The 22,357-nt window shown below is 34.1% G+C and overlaps 1 protein-coding gene across 4 annotated transcripts in view; it reads right to left on the reverse strand.

The window, feature by feature from the left end:
• Positions 1–1,445: 1,445 nt before the first annotated feature.
• Positions 1,446–22,357, reverse strand: part of LOC111050879 (TOM1-like protein 2) — a 48,778-nt gene continuing 27,866 nt past the window's right edge. For 2 of the 4 annotated variants that reach the window (XM_039429786.1, XM_039429783.1), the window contains 8 exons: positions 19,049–19,173; positions 16,858–17,000; positions 15,991–16,147; positions 13,821–13,926; positions 9,408–9,425; positions 6,026–6,079; positions 4,114–4,301; positions 1,446–1,935 (listed from right to left, as the gene is read on the reverse strand). In XM_039429786.1, the coding sequence (XP_039285720.1) occupies positions 4,119–4,301; positions 6,026–6,079; positions 9,408–9,425; positions 13,821–13,926; positions 15,991–16,147; positions 16,858–17,000; positions 19,049–19,173 (786 nt within the window). In that variant the 3' untranslated portion in view covers positions 1,446–1,935; positions 4,114–4,118. The remainder of the gene's footprint in view (positions 1,936–4,113; positions 4,302–6,025; positions 6,080–9,407; positions 9,426–13,820; positions 13,927–15,990; positions 16,148–16,857; positions 17,001–19,048; positions 19,174–22,357) is intronic. The other 2 variants (XM_039429784.1, XM_039429785.1) reach the window with 2 other exon arrangements.

Genomic DNA, 22,357 nt, shown 5'->3' on the forward strand with positions numbered 1-22,357 from the left:
AGGAAAAATCATGTTTTTGGACTCAGGGGACCTTGAAACGTATAAAAACTTGAAATTAGGGTACCTCAATTTTTTTTGGAAAGCAATACTTTCCTTACCTATGATAACAGGGCAAGGAAAGTAAAAATCTGAATAGAATGTCTCAATATGTCCACAAGCTGGGTTCAGACCAACAAATATTTCAAATTTTGTATTATTTGAAATTATATTACATCCAAAAGTCACAATATTATAAACCTAGAGAAAATGTAGGTTGAGTATTCAGTGAACTTATTCAAAATACACAGGATAATACATTATTTGTGATGTGATTAGAAAACAATTGGACTTGTATTAAACTATAAAATATACAACCAATTTTAAAATAAAACTAGTATGACTATCACACAACTGGGAATAGTTAAGCCGAGCTAGGCATAAAAATATAAAATCTTGGTCAAATGTTCGAATATTGAAAAGCCTGAAGTGAGATTTACTTTAAACTGGAAGCAATCTATCAATGATTCCCATTCAAGCAATTAAACCAATGCTTACGGTTTAAAGTTAATCTTACTGTAGCTTAAACCAGGTTCAACTAACAAAATATGGAACAGATCACTCTCAAGTCAATCTCTTTTGTAATGTTAAAATGGTTGGAAACAGAATTATTCATTAATCTTATACAAACCATTAAAATGAGAAATCTATATTTGTTTAGGGTCATATGCACAGTCTACGTTGAACGCTAATCTAGGTTTGAACGGAAAAATGCCGTTTAAACCCCGTATGAAACACATTATGATAAATGCAGCCATATCCACAAGTAAACGTGGTTAAGCGTTAAACGTAGATGGTGCATATGGCCCCAAGTTCAACGCTAATCTACGTTTAAATGAAGCATGTTTTATGGTCATGTTTTTAAAATGAAGCATGTTCAACGTTTTATGGTCGCATGTATTATAACGCGTCGCATCTACAGTTTAAGGCTGTGCAAAGGCTAAAAATAAACTTTTTACTCGTGATATTTTTCAAAGTTTTTCGATTTGTATATCATCAACCTATCAAAATGAAAAAGTTATCTCAGAAAAACATTTTTTTTCGATCATTACTTTTGAGATATGAGCGACTGAAGTTTGAATTTTTGTGACAGAACATTTCAAATTCGGTAAGATATAAATCCATGAGATTTAGAGGATGGATTCTTCATGATATTGTTGATCTAGTAAAACAAAAATGTTCTGAAAATATCAATTTTTGGAATAGTTATTCAATTTACCAAAAATAACTCAACTAAAAGTTATTTTTAGTAAATTGAATAACTATCTTAAAAATTGATATTTGTTTTACTAGATCAACAATACCATGAAGAATCTATCCTCTAAATCTCATGCATTTATCTCTTTCCGAATTTGAAATGTTCTGTCCCAAAAATTTAAACTTTAGGCGCTCATATCTCAAAAAGTAATGATCAGAAAAAAAATGTTTTCCTGAGAAACCTTTTTCATTTTGATAGCTTGACGATATACAAATCAAAAAACTTTGAAAAATATCACGAGTAAAAAGTTTATTTTTAGCTTTTGCACAGCCTTAAACCACCCCGATCCCGTTTGAACTTAGATTATGTATACGGCCCTAGAATTTCAATTTACTTACCCCCAGTTAAATAATGATTAACGTTTCTGTCATAACAATAAACCCTTCATTTGAGAAGAAATTGAAATTAATTCTACAAGAAATAGTTTTTGAAATGCCAAATATTCAGTAGTAAAGCTAAGAGCATAAAATAAATAAAGATACATTGTGGGTTAACACTTTCAAGGTCTTTATAAACATTAATACCATTCACATTATTTTATGACCATAAATAATAATAATATATACTCTCTTAATCAATCTCATTATATTATTTGGTACTAAGACTGACTCCAATCACCTTCAACGATTAGACCTATCGACCTGCAATACAGAAATAAAATTAATCTATATGTGGTTACACAGTGAATTCATCACAATATAAGGCTAGGCACACACTAGTTAGTCAAGGCAAGACTAGTCACGTTTAGTCACAATACTTCACATGATTAATATAATAGGATAAGGCTAGGCGCACACCAGTTAGACAAGACAAGACACGTTTAGTCACAATACTTCACATAGTTGCTTATGAAGACATGTCTAATTGCAATGACTAATCAGTGTGAGTTGCGTCATAAGAAACAATGTGAAGTATTGTGACTAAACGTGACTAGCCTTTTCTTGACTAACTGGTGTGTGCCTAGCCTTAATGTTAACGCTTCACAACTATTTAACTGTATGTTTAATTGTGTGCAAGGTATTTGCTTAGTTTATAAATGTGTACAATTTAATTGATAATAAAATAAAATAAAATTATTATCCAGAAATATTATAGATACAACTAATGTTATTCTAATATAACTTATTCAAAAATACACTAATATCATGAGGTTATGAATGTAACGAAAGCTTCATATGATCAAAAGTGAGTTTTGAGACACTCTAAGGGCCGTTTGCACAGTGACAGTTTAAACTAAATTTCATTTTAAACTGGATTAAATCCGTATCAAGTCTAGTTTGTTATAATATGTTTCATTTTGAGTTTAAGCTACCAGCTGATTAAATCGAGTTTAAGCTTTGACTGTGCAAACGGCCCTAAAAGCCGGTTTCCGAGCTCGGGATTTAGCTAAGTTCTAGACTTTAAACAGCTGGAGTCAGAAAATTGGCTATCCGAAACGTGGCATAGTTTATGATCTTTATTTTCTCATTTCTATAACTGGAAACGTTTTTCCTTGACAAAATTAAACATCCCTAAATAGCTGGAGCTTTACACTATTTTCTCTTTATTTTATTTTGTGTTCAATTTTCTAGTTTTTCGAAATTCAATTTAAACGTGGACTGCGACTACGGGGAGCCAATTTTCTGACTTCAGCTGTTCAAAGTCTAGAACTTAGCTAAATCCCGAGCCTTTGTAGAGGCAATCAGCTGCTTGCGTTTGAAATAATTCAGTCAAAACCTTATAAATAGCCAGCCAATTTGGTATACAATGCATATGATGCAGTCGCTCTCCTAACTTTAAAATTCCTTGGAGACCAAAATACGATCTTCCGACTACTTTTGACAGTTGAAAAAATAATTTCAATTATTTCTGAGAAACTTTCTCGCCTTCACCACCCACTCATCTTTCTCATCTCAAAAAAGTTTCCAGCATGTCGAAAATTTCATGTTTTCTGCTCGAAATGTCTCGACATTGACGATTATAATCATTAAATGACAAATAACTATAGACATAGAGAAACAATAGCATAAGTAGATATCCCATGGTATAGGGCGTTTATGTCGCAACTTTTACTGTTATCCCAAGCCGATAATTCACGTAGTTCTTTCCTATGCAGCTGTGTGACGCTGGTAGTCTCTCAAATTGTGCCGTTCATACACTATCACCCCAACAAAACAGTAAAAATTGACAATAATCGACAGTAATCGGCTTGAGATAACAGTAAAAGTTGCGACATATATTCCCTGTACCATGGGATATCTACTTACGATATTGTTTCTCTATGCTATAGATCGGATAAAAATGATCAAGACACCAATAGAAAGGAGACATTCTCCCCGTTAATTTGATATAAAATTATTACGCATTACGACGCCCCATGATTCTGAGAGAAGTGATATTCAAAAGAAAAACAAATCTTCGCGATGTTCCCAATTTTATCATAAAAGTTGAATTTCCTTTTAATCCTTCAAACCTGAAACTTTTTTAGCACTACTAGGATATCGGGGATGATATTCTACATTCAATTCTGATGTTGAATTGGAAATTTGAGAGAGTTGCAATTTTACACGAATTGGCAACCTTGTAATTTCTTAGGATGTAGGCGAAGTCTCAACTTATTTTACACAGACTATAGCTAAGGCATTGGCTAGGCAAAGAATCGGCAACGCTGCTCTCCTATTCTTCAACACTTCTATTATAACGTACACCTCACTGAAGAAACAAATATTTATTATTATTCTGATTTTTACAAGAAAGTATTGAATGGGATACCCCTTGTACTGTTTCTCTCCCAAATTTAGATAATATCTTAAAATAATATTGAATTTATTGCAACATACCTACATTACATGGCGAACAATGAGGCCTCCTCTTCCTTTTGCGACTTTCTGTGACGTGGGCTGGCGGTGGAGGTGGAGGTGGGGGGTGCAGGGGTCCGGGAGGGGGTAGCCCCCCCGTCGGCAGCCGCGGCTCGCTCGGCCAGAAAACGGTCAAACTCGCTGCTGGTGAGCGATTCTTGCGGGGCACTCTGTATACAACGATAAAATTCCCATTTATTTCATCCCATAATTATTCCTGGACTAAAAATCAAGTGACGAAGCAGTGTGTGATATCATAACCTCAACCTTTGGACAACATTAACTTTTTATCAAAATTTTTGGAGAGAAATAGCACAGGCTCGCCTAGTTTTTCCTCCAATGTCATAATTTATTATAATAGGATTGTAGTAAGTTATATTGTACAATAATATGAATGAATGAAAAAATATCAAATTAATAATATTGGGAGAGAATCAACAGGATAAATCCAAAACTGTTTCTCTCCCTAATTTGGTAGAGAGTTACTGGCAAGAATATTCTTTCCAAAGAATGGGCATTGACATGTCCAAAGCTCCGCTAATTTATGTAGATTACAATATTATCTTGTTTAGTTATTCCAAATTGATTTTTTTCATATCATTGTACAGTTCAACAATTATTTTTTCTGTTAATGTTATGTAAATTCATCTAAAACTTTGCTGTATTGTAAGCTATTGTATAAATGTATGAGCCAGTTTATATTGTAATCTACATAAATAAAGGACTCAATCAATCAATAATTTTGATGAAAATAGTCCAAATGACGTTATGTAAACACTTGAATAAAACTTAGTATTGAATTTGAAAATTCACAACAATATTTCGAAAATGTTATTCAGGATCGGTCAATAGAACCCTTATAAAACCTAATGGACCAATAAATCTATAGATTGAATAGTTCATTACATTCAATAACTGTCCTAGAAACCGGGCCTTAAATGATTCGTTCAGTTCAACCTTAATCACTGAAGACAAGTTGAAGATTTTGGCCGGTTTCCGAGCTGGAGTCAGAAAATTGGCTTTCCGAAACGGGGCGTAGTCGCAGTTTCTATGACAATATTTATTTTCTCATTCCTATGGTTCGAAACGGGTTTCTTTGACGAAATGAAACACTCCTAAATAAATCAAAATAGCTGAAACTTTACACTATTTTCTCTTTATTTTATTTTGAGTTCAATTTTCTAATTTTTCAAAATTTAATTTAAACGTTGACTACGACTAAGCCCCGTTTCGGAAAGCCAATTTTTTCTGACTCCAGCTGTTTAAAGTCTAGAACTTAGCCAAATCCCGAGCTCGGAAACCGGCGCTAAGATTACTGGATCAGTTCTATATTCAATGAAATATGAATATTATTATTGAAAAAATCACAGTAATCATACTGAAAGATACCTAATCTAAACATTTTAAGATAAGTGTTTTCTCGCAGCTTTGTAGAAACTAATTTTTGGTACTACATACATAAAACATAATATACTTTGCGAGCAATCATATCTTCAACGAAGATTTTAGGAAATAAGATGCATAACTTAATAATTTTAAAACCATTTTTTTCAAACGAGAGACATTTATTCTTTATTGATTCATACAATAAGTACATCATTAAAATGATAAGGAGAGAAAAAATAAGGTAACCTTGTGCTATTCCTCTCGCAAATTAAGATACGGTTACACTTAGTGCGAAATAGGTTAAGTATTGTAGTTGTTCACTTCACAAAATTTTCAGTCCTTAATCATTTTCACAAAGTGGATTTTGAAATTCAGATTCTTCAAACATGGTAGAAATATTTCACATTATTATCACTAACATAGGAAATATTCACATATTGAAGGAATAATTTTGAAGGACCAAGAAATCAGAATAAATTCTAAAAGCACATTGCAATGATATACTCACTTCTTCTTCTCCTAGCCATGCTGCCATTTCATCGAAATCGCTTTCCTTATGCATCTGCAAAATGGAAACGATAATTTAGACCAGCTTTGTTGAAAAAATAGCTACAATTTATAAAATGATAAATCCGTTCCTTGAATTGATTGCATAAAAACACCTATGTATCACTTAAAAACAATTTGTACTATAATTCGCAACATAGAAATATTTACGATTTCAAGGATAATAATTACAGTTCATGAGACTTGAGATTTTGTATAAATCAATTATCTTGACTAGAACAAAGAATCCTCAATTGATAATACACGCTATAACATACTGTAGTTCAAATAATATAAAAGTTTCAACATTATTTTTTTTACAAAAGCAGTTGCAATTTACGTTTCCATCTAACATTATTATCATAATTGATGATGATACTCCATTAAATCTAGATTTATTTATTCAAAAATAACAGAAAAGTTATTAGTTTTCCAGTAAATTTATTTATAGCATCATGTCGGCTTAATCATCATTGCTAATCAAACACTGCCATTATAACGTGGACCTCACTATAGATGATGTATTGTAATATAATCTATGTCAATGACACTACTAAAAGAATATGAAGTGTGCATAAACTATAATATTTTTATAGCAAACATAGTATACTTTGCAATCAATTAAATCTTCAAATAAGATTATAAAAAATTAGATGCGAAACTACAGTCATGATGATTGTATTGCCAAACAACAAATCTTTCAAGTGAATATAACGTGCCAAAGATGACAGATGATGAGGAAATCTATTGGTAGGTCTTATGAAACAGTTGCTGGAATTTTCTCTCAACATAGCCAAAATTAATTTGAGAGAAAATGATTCATTATTTCCTACATTTAGGGCCGGTTTCCGAGCTCGAGATTTAGCTAAGTTCTAGCTTCAAACAGCTGGAGTCAGAAAATTGGCTTTCCGAAACGGGGCATCATCGTAGCCTAGGTTTAAATTGAATTTCGAAGATCTAGAAAATTGAACACAAAGTAAAATTAAGAGAATGTATCGTTTTAGTTATTTTGAATTATTTAGGAATGCTTCATTTCGTCGAGGATAAACGTTTCCAAATACAGAAATGAGAAAATAAATATTATCATAGAAACTGCGACAACGCCCCGTTTCGGAAAGCCAATTTTCTGACTCCAGCTGTTTGAAGCTAGAACTTGGCTGAATCCCGAGCTCGGAAACCCACACTCAACTCACACTTACGCGGCTCAGGTCGAGAAGAGACTCGATTCTAGTCGAGAGCATGTGTTTCCAAATGGTGACACTCAGACCAGTCGATTCTAGTCTCCACGACGTCACCATTTGAAAACACATGCTCTCGACTAGAGTCGAGTCTCTTCTCGACCTGAGCCGCGTAAGTGTGAGTTGAGCCTCAAGGTTATTCGCCGAAAAGAATAAAAAACAAACAAACAAATTCACTTTAATAATAATTCTTATCTATTTTATTATAATTATTGTATGTTGAAAATTATCTATTAAATTGCATGTTTAGTTGAATTAATCATTGAATTAAATATTATGTATTTCATTAATGTGTTTAGATTGTGTTAACGCATTTAGCTTATTAAATTATCTCAGTATAGATGCTTAAGAAAATATTTTGAATTTGATATTTCAACAACGATAAAACAATATGCTGTCTAGTCGTGAGACTAATAAGCAACTTGTTTTTGCACTAAAATCCTAATTAGGTTCTATTCGACTAAAAATATAATAAATTGGTCAGAGAAACTTTTAAATTGTCATTGCTATATTATAAAAACTATTTAATAATCACAGAAATAACAGGAACCCTTTATAAAGTTCATTGTTTATAGCTTTAGAACTATCAGAGCTGTAGACTGGTTGAAGCAGCTAAGAATAGATCTGTGAGTGACTCTGGAAGAAGAACTGAATATTTTTATTTTCAGGCTAAGACTGAAACTGATATTTTATGTTTTGGGTCTAAGACCTGATTATTATTATATTTCCGGAAAAGAATTTCAAGGCTAGTGTTGGCGTCGGACCATACGACTGAATGAATGAATTGTTTAGAAAATGATTTTAGTAATGAGGAATGATTATAGAAACTGATGGTAATTCATGACAAGTATGCAAGACGATGAAAGCATAATAAATTTATCTTATAAATCGGTTTTGAACATAAACAATCAATTCGGCTGAGAAAAAATATAATTTTTCAAGAGCAAGCATGCCTAATACATTTGATCATGCTTCACTTCAATTATATGACTGAGATTTCAGTTTTATAACTAATAAATAGATAAAAGTTATCAATTTTAATGACCTAAGAATCAACATCAAAATTATTGCATAAACACAATTTTTCAGTTGAAAGTTGAGGATTCATAAAACTAATATTGAACATTCCAAACAGTTTGTTGTGTATTTTTCTTTATATTTGATTAATGCTGACGAAGTTGAGAAAAAAAGTATTTAATAAATAAAATAAAATTGATATTGAAAATTTGAAGTAGTTTGTTATTTATTTTCCTTCATAAATCTGGTTACTTCTGACTTAAAAAGACTTGTATTTTTATTATAACTGATTAATGTTTATTTTATAAGAACATTAATGAAATTAATGTGATTAATATTGTAAGTATAACACAACTGATAAGCAAAGCAGAGAAAGTTGGAAATATGAAAGAAATTCTCCAACTACAGGTTACACGAGAAAAAATATTTCTTATAATATCAATACTTCTACTTCCTTTAGTCAGGTCCATGTTATAATGACAGGATTTAATTAGCAATGGTATTGCTATCCTTGTCTATCATTCAACAAAGCGTATATTTCTTTCTCACTTTGCTCTGTTGCCAGATCGTCTTTTAACAATATAGAATTAACAAATTAACTAACAAAATATCTCATCTTAATTATGGAATAATTGAAAAATATAATTTCTTGCTTAATAAAATATATATGATTATTTTAAACCACGATGAACAGTTAATATTACATCAATAAACCTGTATCAGCTACCATCTATAGAAGGCATTGACAAGACAGAGGATCAGCAACGTTGTTCTGCTATCTTTCTTCACTGCCATTATAACATGGACCTCACTATTCACTATAGTAGATGAGATGATTGGAAAACTTGGAACAATTAGTGCATTCTACATTGAGTCAAGTCGATTAATATTTCAATTAATATACTTTTATTTTTATTAATATTTTTAAACAAGTAATTTTTGTGACAAGTGCTATGTGTGAACATCATCGCATATATATGATAATAACACTTGCCATGCACGTTGCACATGCAAGCACATTGTGCAAGCGATCAATTTTTGTTAATTTCATGATTAATTTTTTCGACATTTTATTTTTTATCATCTTACCGCTATCAGCGAATCCGGCTGTATTGACACACAACGTAACATAAGAAAGAGAAATAATACATGATAATACACGAACTGACAGAGCTGCAAAAAATTGTAAAATGTGGAACCATTATAATATACACAGTGTCCCACAAAGAGGTTTACAAATTTGATTTTATATTACGTGCCCATTCATGCACAGAACTTTTTTTAAATTTATACAGTTTACAAAGTAGGTTCTAAAAATATTTTGGGAAAATTTCAACTCCATAACCTTCGTAGAAACAAAATGGCGGCAAATTGAAAGACAATACTTCAAGAACATAAAAAGGTGCTTTTGGTTTTGTAAGATATTTTTATTGTTGCACTTTGGGGCAATATGAGTTCTAAATAAAAAAACTAGAGCATAGCTTAATGAAAAATCTCAAAGTCCAAAATTATTAAAATTTAAATCCATCCACAGCAACACACTGATAACAGCGCGTAAGAAATGATTTTAAATGAAACTCCTAGGTATCCGGAGAAGTTCCTCTTCTATTGATCGTTTTAGTTCCTCATCATTATTGAAGCTATGGGTACAAACTTTTTTCCTTCAAGTAATCCCATAAAAAGAAGTCACAAACAGTTAAATCTGGTGACCAATCTAAAAAATTACTTCCACGACCAATCCAACGGCCATGAGGTTTGTCATTTATTGCTTGACATGATTTGCGAAATGAGATGGAGCACCATCTTGTTGGAAGGCAGCTTGATCCATTTCTGGTACCATCAAATGAGCCAAGACTACCGCAACGAAGTAAACAAATCAGATAATAACTAATGGAAGTAGTTTTTATAGGAAGCGAATTTGGTAAAAAATCTCAATAGGCCGCCATTTGTTTTCTACGAAGGTTAGAAGCTGAAATTTTCCAAGAATATTTTCAGAACCTACTTTGTAAACTGTGTAAAATTAAAAAAAGTTCGGTGCATGAATGGGCACGTAATATAAAATCAAACGTGTAAACCTCTTCGTGGGAAACGGTGTATATACTATAATAAAGGAAAGAATTGGCTTATACACGTACGGAATAGGAAATTCACTAATGACGCATCATCACGCCTAAACTACTCTACTGAATAACTTGAAATTTTTCACATAGATTCTTAATTTACCGAGATGGGTTATAGGCCTATTTTAAGTTCTTCAAAATTTCAGTGAGCCAAGTTTTCAGTTAGTCAAGTTTTTAATTGAACCCTTGCGAAGCTCTGGTTACCAGATAATTTAAAATAATATTTCATGATTATTTAGAGTTGAGCTAAATATTATAAAAAGTCAGATTGTATATAAACTGATTGAACTAAGGTATGATGGCCATATATACGAACATACTGGTACAGTTTTTAGCTTTGAGTAGAGTCTTTAAAGAATTGTTGCGTATTTAATTAAATATTTGGATAAATATTGATGATAAATTGCATTTACTCAAATGCTAATTACAGCATTTAACTTTGGATTTTCGATTAATAATAATTAAATATTAAGGTTGATGTTTTCTGACTATCTATAGTGAGGTCCACGTTATAATGGCAGTGGAGAAAGATAGAAAAAAAACCGTTGCCGATCCTCTGTCTTGTCAATGCCTTCTATAGACGGTAGCTGATACAGGTTTATTGGTGTAATATTAACTGTTCATTCTCATTTAGAATAATCAATTATTGACCGAGCGAAGTCAGGTCTAAGATTCAAGTCGACGGTTTGGCATTTCTCTTAATTTTTAAATGTTTATATGTTGCGCATTTACGCGCATGATTTTCATGAAATTTCACAGGTATGTTCCTTTTTTAATTGCGCGTCGACGTATATACAAGGTTTTTGGAAATTTTGTATTTCAAGGATAATATAAAAAGAAAAAGGAACTTCCTTCATACGCCAATATTAGAGTAAAAATCAGACTATAGAATTATTCATCATAAATCAGCTGACAAGTGATTACACAGATGTGTTGAGAAGCCAGTCTATTACAGTATTTCCATAAGGTCTATAGTTTCAATCAGGTACTTGTGGATAAAAATACTGCGTGAGGTCTACTGTTCACAGAACTACTAGTATTTTATTAAACAAGAAATAATGAATTTTCATAATCAAGATGAAATATTTTGTTAATTAATTATTAATTCTACATTGTTGAAAGACGATCTGGCAACAGAGCAAAGCGCGAAAGAGATAGCGCTATCCGCTTTGTTGAATGATAGACAAGGACAGCAATACCATTGCTAATCAAACACTGCCATTATAACGTGAACCTCATTATATATCTAGTCATACAGTACAAGAATGATTAACGAATTTGGAATCTAAAAACTATAACTAGCTCTGTAACACAAATTCAGTCTTTTGTTGATGTGAGGGTCTAAATTCTAAAACAACTTTTTTCCCTCAAGGTAATATATTAATCGTCTCAACATATTGGCCTATACTAGAATAATCCTCATGGTAACTATATTAATACTTCACTTTAAAGCTAAACCGTATTGCGATCTCTAGATCTCAAAACACTTATATTGAACACAAATTATCATACACATGATGAACATATGTGTTTGTCAAGTTCCGTTCAATCTTATAGAATCTAGATTAAGTTATTAACATTTTGTTAATAACCTTGGTGTAAACGTAGCTTGATAATCCACAAAACTATGTAAAGTGTTTTGAGATCTAGAGATCGCAATACGGTACGTTATTACTTCGACTATCAAATGGTGATTGGAAATCACTAATTGTCGATTGTTTAATAACTCAAATTACAACAGGGTGGATTGGCTTTTTAGATAATGATACCTACAGAAGGTTCTAACTTGTCGTATACTCAAGTACCAAAGGGTTGTAATACGCAAAGGGTTTTACTACTTTACAATAATTTACTATGAGAACAAAATTTGTTAAAAAACCTTCAATTCTGAGCAGACTGGTGGCAAATGATCGGCTCTTTTTCGGCGCTTTGATAAGAAAAACAAAAATGAGAATTTTTTTAATACGAATTAATATTGTAACATTTCTCCATAATTGAAAAAAGCACAGTTCTATTTTTGTCACATCCACATTTATTAGATTTGTACAGGGTTGTGCAGAGGAAATGCATGTTTTTCGAACAGCCAGTACTCGTCAACGGGAGAGGGTATTGCCCTGGAACGAATGTTGGCAGACGACCCATACTATGCCATTTCAGTTGCTATGAGCGTTGGAACGTACAACATCGTGTGTTCACTGTTGAGCAGTTTTTTTTTAGAATCAATGAGTCTGTAGACACAGTGCAACGCTTTTCCGTCAATATTTTAGAGTTGGGCGTCGAGGTGCAATGCCCGATCGAAATACTGTACTCAGATGGGCTGCAGCGTTTAGGAGTAAATTCCTGATTCAGAATTTGTAAACTTGGTTATGTTCATAGAATGCATATTGTAGTAACTTCAGCACAAGCAGGTAATGTTTTCAATTTCTCAATTATTCTTCTTTAGATTATTATGACAAATAGTATCTTACGTCCCAAGGACGTGAAGGGGCCTTTTGCAGGCGAGAATGATGTTTCTAGTCGAGGCGTTAGCCGAGACTAGAATTACATTCGAGCACTGCAAAAGACATTCACGTCCAAGTAACGTACACTATTTTTTGTCATAATAATCTCAAGAAGAATAATTGAGAGATAAAAAACATTACCTGCTTGTGCTGAAGTTACTACATGCATTCTATAAACATAACCTAGTTTGCAAATTCCGAATCAGGAATTTCTTGATTGCAGTTGACAAAGCTTCCACCTGGAGCACTAAAAGGCACTAAAAGGACTAATAAAGGACTATAAAGCACTAAAAGGTTTTTTTCTTAGACCAGTTATAGAATAGACACGCTGGGAAGTCTAGCCTCTGAAGCCAACATCTACTGCCATATCACCATATCGTGACGTCAGCATCGGATAGAAAACTTTTCTGCAGAGTTTGTTTGCATTGTTTTCTATCCGATGCTGACGTCACGATATGGTGATATGGCAGTAGATGTTGGCTTCATCGACTTTCAGTATAAATATATAATGGGCCGTGACTATTCTATAACTGGTCTAACGTTTTTTTGTAGCACTTTGCTGTTCCTATTTCGGAACTAGGAAACATACTCCACTGTAAAGAAAACATATGGTTTCATTACAGTAGAGTATGCTGTAATGAGGATCATATGTTTATTTGTTCTGCAAACAGCTGTTTACCGGATTGATTTCATGCATGGAAAACAGCTGAGATTGAATGACCATGACAAAAAATAGTGTAAGTTACTTGGACATGAAAGTCTTTTGCAGTGCTTGAATGAAATTCTAGAAACATCATTCTCGCCTGCAAAAGGCCACTTCCCGTCCATGTGACGTAAGATACTATTTCAGTACTTCAATGTTGTTGTATGATTGGTCTCACCTGTTGTGTTGAGGGGGTCGCTTGAATACTGTTACGTGCCGCCGTGGCAGCCCCTAGACCTCCACTGATCTGGTCTGGCTTTAGGTTCGCTTCATACGTGCTTCCTCTGAAATCATACAATTGCAATAATTAATAAGGGTACAAACAAACTGAAGGCGGAGCGGAGCGTGGCGTGGTCAGAGCGTTTATAATACACACAGGAAGCGTCTGAGCGTCAAGAGCCAAGGGCCTAGAAAATGGCGTTGTCTAAGTTTGCACGGACATTACTTTGTGAGAATAATTACTTAAAGTATTGGATATTAGCTAAGCCTGCTAGGACAGAGCGGGGTAATGAAATTAACTTAAAACGTTGACTATTTGTTGAATATCACTAACTGTTTAATGTGTTAAGAAAACATGAGTCCCGATTTTTTATTACATGCGAATGTCAACTTCAATCTTTGATTATATTTTGACAAGAGTGAAGCCTGATTTGGAAAAACAAGTCACTAATTGGAGGAATCCAATATCTGCTGAAGAAAGACTTGTGAGGCATATTATATGAATTAAATGAATTAGAATAGCCTTACTATTGATTTCAAAGTGCAATAGATGAATGTTCTCTTTTGAATAATCAAATAATACACATTACAAAGGAATTTGGTGAATCATTAAATTAATAAACTAGGGTACTAGATGGTGGGAAAATGTAGTAGAACAAGTGAATTATAATGTGCAAGAGTAGACCATTAGTATGTACATTAGTAGGGCACTCGCACGTTGACGCTTTGACGCTCCGCTTGTAGACGCTCCAAAAAACAAACCAGCTTATTCCAAAGTTTGACGCCACGCTCCGCTCCGCTCCGCGAGTAGACGCTTCCAGTGTGTTTTAGCTCATTACTTAACATTATATTGTTCACGACGCTCCTCAATGCCACGCCACGCTCCGCTCCGCTTTTAGTGTGGTTGTACCCTAACAAAAGAACAATACATAACGAAGAATGATGAAATAAGATTGAAAGTATCGAGAATAGTACTCATCGGTTTTCCATTCATATTCAATTATTTGCCATAAAATAATATACAAATTAATCAAATAAATATTCTCAATTACATAATGGCAAAGAACAACTTGTGCGCCGGCAGTGAGTTCGAACAACTATAGTGAGGTCTGCGTTATAATAGCAGTGGAGAAAGATCGGAAAACAACGTTGCCGATTCTCTGTGAGAATTGATAGATATCAACGAGAGACAAATTTTAAATCAAACCCTCTGCTAGTACTGAAAAAACATACTCAAGTTCCGTTGTGAAAAACAAATAAGAATATATGAAATATTGATAAGTAAATCAAGCTATCACGAAAAACTCCAATTTTAATCAATATTTATTCGTAAAGGGTGGCCACTAACGATAGGAAAAGTGTTTCAAGTGTTGGCTACTCTAACAGTCGCAAATCTTAATTATTATACAATAATATAACATAACACATAAGGACATTATATACAGGGTCTGTATAATAAGTAACCGGACTGACCTCAGGAAATTTTTTATGGGCAAAATATGTACAATTTTCCATTAGATAACTTCAAAGTAGTCCCTATTGGAGTCGATAACACGCTGATACCGGATTTTCAAATCCCTGAACGCTCCCTGGAAGTCGGCAACCTCTATGCTGTCTAGAGCCCTCGTTGTAGAACGTTGAACGTTCTCCAGAGTCCCGAACCGCGACCCATTAAGTTGTCTCTTGATCTTGGGGAACAAAAAGAAGTCCGGTGGTGCCATATCCGGGCTGTAAGGAGGATGTGGCAACATTACCCTCGACTGTTTTGACAACTGCTCGGTGACGAGCAGGCAGGTGTGCGACGGAGCATTGTCGTGATGGAGGATCATCAAGTCAGTGACCTGTCCAGTGTGATTCCAAGGTAGGTGAGATGGTGGTTCATTGGAGCCTGCTTTTGACAAAATTTTACAACTGGTACTTCATTTGCCTGCTGGTTGTTGAGGTGGAAGGATGTCATGTTCGTCTTGCTAGGATTTGGCTTCAACCCCCAGTACTGCAGGTAGTTAGTCAGGATATTTATATCTGCTTGAAGGATTTTTCCTGTCTGATGATGGTAGTCTGTGCTGCTATGATGCATGATGTATCATCCGCATTACTATACTAAGGACATTCATTTGATGTATACTCACCCGGCTTTGGAGGACTCATAGGTGGCGTTTCTGGACTGCGCAAACATGTCGAATTCTGTGTCGTCTTTGCGCAGGCGACTGTTGACAGCTGCTGCCCCCTGCTGGGCAGAAACCGAACTCATCGAAGCCAGCTGCGAGGAGGCTGTAGCTCCCATTGCTGAAAACAAACAGCATAATTATTCAATACTATAATAAAGGAAAGAACTGGCTTATACACGTACGGGATAGGAAATTTACGAGTAACGCATCATCACGTCTCAACTATTTTACTGATTAACTTGAAATTTTGCATATAGATTTTTAAATAAACGAGGATGGTTATAGGCCTATTTTCAATTCTTCAAAATTTCATTAAGTCAAGTTTTTAGTTTGTCAAGGTTTTTACTAGGCCCTTGCGGAGTATGGGTTACCTGCTAGCATAGCCACCTCTAATACAAGACCGCGGCCTGCGATGTTGCAACGTCACAGTGTAGGCCTACAATCTAATACATGATTGGTGAAGAAGATCAGCTGGTATTTTTAAAATCTTTATCACCAATCATGTATTAGATTCTAGGCCTACACTGCGACGTTGCAATATCGTAGGCCGCGGCCTTGAATTAGAGGTGGCTATGCTGCTAGTCTATAATTAATACTACAGTAAAGGAAACAACTGGCTCATACACGTACGGGATAGGAAAATTATGTTGACGCATCATCATGTCTGAACTACTAGACTGATTTACTTGACATTTTGCATATACATTCTTAATTAGCCGAGGATTGTTATAGGCCTATAGCCTATAGTCAGTAGGTCAAGTTTTTAATTAGACCCTTGTTTTTAATTTTAGTTTAATAATAATTAACCAGATTTAATTGGCAACTCACAAAGGGCTGACAGTTGTGAATTGAGTCCCTCATCGCTGAGATCAATGAGTGACTCCGCTCCCTTCTCACCATCTGCCACGCCATTGGTCGTTGGCACCGACTCACGACTTCCCATGCCACAGTTCTTCTCGAATCTACTGTATCTGGAAAATTGAACACAAAATATTAACAACCAGGAAGTTGCTTACAAAATACTCTTAAGATGTTAGTATAGTAGAATCGAGGTCTAATATATTATTACAATATCTTTGAGCGGACAAAATGAAGAAGCAACACATTTTTCGCCACACTAGAACGTGATAAGCTATTTTCGGACCTCATATATGGAGGTCGAAAGAGAACAGTTTCCGACAAGATCAGCTGGAAGCCCAACAATTTTTCCAATCTTTAACGCCCTAGGGCCGAAAGTGAACATTTCCACTTACTGAAAATTGAGGGCCGGTTTCCGAGCTCGGGATTCAGCCAAGTTCTAGACTTTAAACAGCTGGAGTCAGAAAATTGGCTTTCCGAAACGTGGCGTAGCCGTAGTCCACGTTTAAATTAAATTGCAAAAAACTAGAAAATTGAACACAAAATAGAATAAAGAGGAAATGGTGTAAAGGTTAAGCTATTTTGAATTATTTAGGAAAGTTTCATTTTGTCAAGGAAAAACGTTTCTAATTATAGAAATGAGAAAATAAAGATTGCCATAAAAACTACGACTACGCCCCGTTTCGGAAAGCCAATTTTCTGACTCCAGCTGTTTAAAGTCTAGAACTTGGCTGAATCCCGAGCTCGGAAACCGGCCCTAAGAGAGGGATCCAATCCCACATCCTATAATCTTAGATCACTCTCTGAGGCAGATACATTGCAGAATGCTCTCTGTGTGGCCGGGCCCTTAATATTTAATATACAAGTTATGAAAAGTAAAAATAAAAAAGAATAGAAACTAGAATGTTTGTAGCAAAAACTCTCTGAATCCAATATGCACTCTAGATCCTAAACATCATTACAAAATAATGGTAGATACATTACTATTATATCTTTGAAAATAATATTATAGAGAGATTATGAAGACGTTGTAATATTGGATAGAAGATAAACTTGAGAGAGTGAATCTAAGCTGCGTTTACACCAAAGTTGTCAACAAAATGTTTATTTTTAGCCCTTAGTAGTATTCGAGAATTTTCTTAGACCAACCGGGTCTAGATTCAAGATTAATTTTATTGTATTAACCATCAGGCTACAATAAGATCAATAGGTGAGTCATAATTTTAAAGCTACACACAATTGGATAAAAAATCATACATGATAAAGCATATTTTTCTAGTTAGGTATTCAGGGGCCTATTTCACAAAGGTACAAGTATTGTTACCAACCATGGTTACGAACAAGTACTTGTAGTTACAAGTTTACAAGTACTCACGTTTAACAAAAATGTATGATCTACAAGTTCACAAGTTAACAATTTTACAAGTCTACAAGTACTTCAATAGTAAACATAACCTATTTTCATGATGATTTTCTTTTTTCATCCTTTATAAAGATTACTTGTACTTTTCAATAATTACTTTGAAAATATTTGAAAGCAATATACTGTTTTTTGTTCAGTCTACTTCATTTATTTCTGAATTTGTAACCTACACAGTATATGTACTCTGTATATGTATAGTGAATGTACTATATATACTGTGTATATATACTATAGTACACATAACCTATGAGGTAACACATTAATAACTATTTTGGAAATTTATTAAATTCAATTTCCTGATGCATATATTTCCAAAATAATGAATTATAGAGGAATATAGGGCATTTTTGATTATTAGAAATATTTATTGAATATTTAAAATCATTTTAATGATCACTTGTAAATCCTTTACATAGCTTTCCACTTTGGTAGAAATTTCATAGTTAAGAACAAGTGATTTCGACAAAAATTGTTGGCTACAATGAAAATCTTTGTGAAACACTTGTTCGTAACAAGCAAATCACTTGTAAACTTGTAGAAATTCATTTTAACTACAAGTTTACAATTCTGCTTTGGTGAAACGCTAGTAATCAGCTATTCTCCAAAACCATGGTTGGCAACAAGACTTGTAACCTACTTGTACCTTTGTGAAACGGGCCCCAGATATTAAAGCATTATTTTTCAGATAACTCTAAAGCTTTATTATAGGGAAGATAAGAGAGAATGGATGATAATTACCTCAAGAAAAGATTGTTGAGCAGATCATTGATGCGCAGCAGTTCGGCTGTGACCTCATCATTGGCCAACTTGCTAATCAACTCAACCAGTCTTTGCTGCATCACTTTGCACGTCGAATACAGCTCCTATCAAACAGTAGCAAAACACCACGTAATGCAAATCTAATCGACAATTCAATTTATTGTAATTCATCTATATATATATATATATATATATATATATATTATATATATATATATATATATATATATATAAAAGCGAAATGGCACTCACTCACCCACTCACGCACTCGCAGAGCTAAAAATCTACCGGACCAAGAACGTTCAAATTTGGTAGGTATGTTCAGTTGGCCCTTTAGAGGCGCACTAAGAACGGATTTCGAAAAATTTCCAAAGATACGCCCAAAATCTGCATTTTTCCAGCGTTTTTAGCGCTTTCTCAGCTTTATCGAGAACAAATGAACAGAAAATGTTCAAATTTAGTACAGAAGCTCAGCTAGGGTGTAATAATGTTGTGTTGGAAGGAATTTGCAATAACGTCAAAGATACGCCCAAAATTAGCGTTTTTCCAGCGTTTTTAGCGCTTTCTCAGATTTATCGAGAACAAATGAACACAAATTGTTCAAATTTAGTACAGAAGCTAAGCTAGGGTGTAATAATGTTTTGTTAGAAGGAATTTAAAATAACGTCATAGACATGCCCAAAATTAGCGTTTTTTGCGTTTCCTCAGTTCTTTCATCAAGTAATAGACAGAAAATGTCCAAATTTTAGACAGAGGTTTAGGTAGGGTCTAAAAATGTTGTGATAAGGTGACTTTAATATTTCATCAAAGATACGCCCAAAATCAGCGTTTTTCTCAGCTTTTCTGCGTTTTCTCAGTACTTTGACTTTCTGATGGAATGAAGCATGCTCAAATGAAAAATGCAGGCGAGCGAAGCGAGCCCGCTGATCTAATTTCTGGACGATCCAGTCGGGGGTCCTGGCTAGTCGGATATGGCGAGCGAAGCGAGCCTGACGGCTTGTCCACTATAAAGCCTGGTTTTCATTAATAGAGTTAGGCTCAACTCACACTTACACGACTCAAGTCGAGAGGAGACTGCGACTCTAGTCTCTTCTCGACGCAGCATGTGTTTTCAAATGGTGACACTCAGACCAGTCGACTCTATAGTGAGGTCCACGTTATAATGGCAGTGAAGAAAGATAGAAGAAAAACGTTGCCAAGTCTCTCAATTTTGCCACTGATTGTACACAGCAGTTACTCAATTCATCCCATTAAATTTGATCTAATAATAATTATCATTTCCTTGATAAAATAATCAATTTAATGTCAAATTAATCAAGAAAATATTTTTTTCATAATTTGATTCAAAAATTTGCTTTTATAACTAAGATCAGATTTCTATTCTTATACAAGCCTGAAATGGCGGCTAATTCAGAAAGCTGTGATACACCAATCTGAATTTCAAAACAACAGAAATTACGTTATTTGATAGGTATTCTATTCCAATTTCTTTTAAAAATTATAGAAAAATAGAAATCCTTTTTAAAATAAGTAATTTCAATGGAAATAATCCTAAAAAACCTTTCAATATTATTTATACCGGTACGAGTAGGTCTAATCTAAACGTGAAGGCTAACTGAAGCATGTATGAAGTCTAGGATAGTTAGTTATCAACTTTTAAAATTTCATTTGAGGTATTTTAATTTGTGTTTCTCATACGGTAATGTCTAAAAGTTATTTCATTGTTTCAAAAATACATTTTAAATCAATTATACGACTTGTGTACCAAAGTATTGTGATAGAATGAAGAAAAAAAAAATGGCGGCTGAGTTACTTTTGTACAGACACTGTCAAAAGTAAAAATAAAATATTCTGGCAAACTGACAACATTGCAAAGCTAGAGAGAGAAAGCGCTATCTGTTTTGTTGTATGATAGAAAAGGACAGCAACCGTATTTATTTTTAATTTAAAGGTTTATGTGTTATTTAAGAGTTTATGTGTTATTGTCAATCGTACACTGCCATTATAACGTGGACCTCACTATAGTCTCCGCGACCTCACGACTATGAGACTGAGTCGGGCGTCGACTCGACATGTTGGTCGAACCTCGACTTGAGTTGCATAGTACCGTGCATTTTCAATGAAAGTGAGGTTATGTTTGACGAAAGTGATGATTTATCATTTTAGATGAGACAATAGATTCATAATATTTGTTACATGCTAAGAAGTGACGAATTAGATCTTATATTCTTGATAAAGTAAGGTTAGAAAATGGAGTAGCATGGAACTGAAGTAGTGACAATGAGCAAAGAAGTCGTATGGTCGAGTGACTGAATCACAGAATAGATACAGAATGGAAACTGTCAATCAAACGCCTATCTAACCAATGCTTTTTACATGGCACGAATACTAGACACATCACGTGCCCTGAGGAAGTTCCAAACCTAGTCCTCTGATTGGCTCGCGGCAGTGAACGAGATCAATTGATCCGGATCAGTAAAGTGATCCGAACCTCCCATCAATACTATTACAATGCGGAACTTCCTAACAAGATGGCGATTTTAGCGCCAGGGTACTAGCCGAGTTTCCATACTGTATGTATACTGTGACTGAAGTATCCTCGACTGGAGTCGTTTTGAGTCGAGGTAGTGTGAGTTCAGCCTTAGTGGTAGAGTTCCCTGGTCAAGTATCAACTATCTTGTGAACTCTCCCAATAAAAACGTTTATGGTAGAGTAGAGTGTTGGTAGAGTACTAGTTTTTAGTGGGATAGCACCGTGGGATAGTACTCTACCACTTGCCTTCCCCCACCACCGCTTCTCACTCTACTCTACCACTACTATGCTAATGGAAACAGTCTCGAGCTAGTAGAGTAGAGTCGTGCCGTAGGCTATCAAGTCCAAGAAGTATTGTTATTCATAAAAAATAATTCATACAATAAGTACATCATCAAAATTATAGGGAGATAAATATGGTAACCTTGTGCTATTCCTCTCCCAAATTTAGAAAAGGTTACACATAGTCCGAAATAGGTTGTCTTATTCACTTCACTTAATTTTCAGTCCTTAATTATTTTTACAGAAAAGTATAAATTTATTTGTTAGTTGAAATTGAAATTCTTCATTCTCCTAAAAGTATTGCCAATACAATATTATATTTGCATGTACAAAATAAAAATACATTTCATTGGAGGCTCCTCTTATAAGCACATGCCTGTGACAGAGGAGCGAGTTGTCTAGTAGCATCAATATACATAATCTTAAATTAAACTATTTAAAGCTATGGAAAATATGACTAAATAAAATAAAAAA

This window comes from Nilaparvata lugens, chromosome 5 (genome assembly GCF_014356525.2).
Source record: "Nilaparvata lugens isolate BPH chromosome 5, ASM1435652v1, whole genome shotgun sequence".
Classification (NCBI taxonomy): Eukaryota; Metazoa; Arthropoda; class Insecta; order Hemiptera; family Delphacidae; genus Nilaparvata; species Nilaparvata lugens.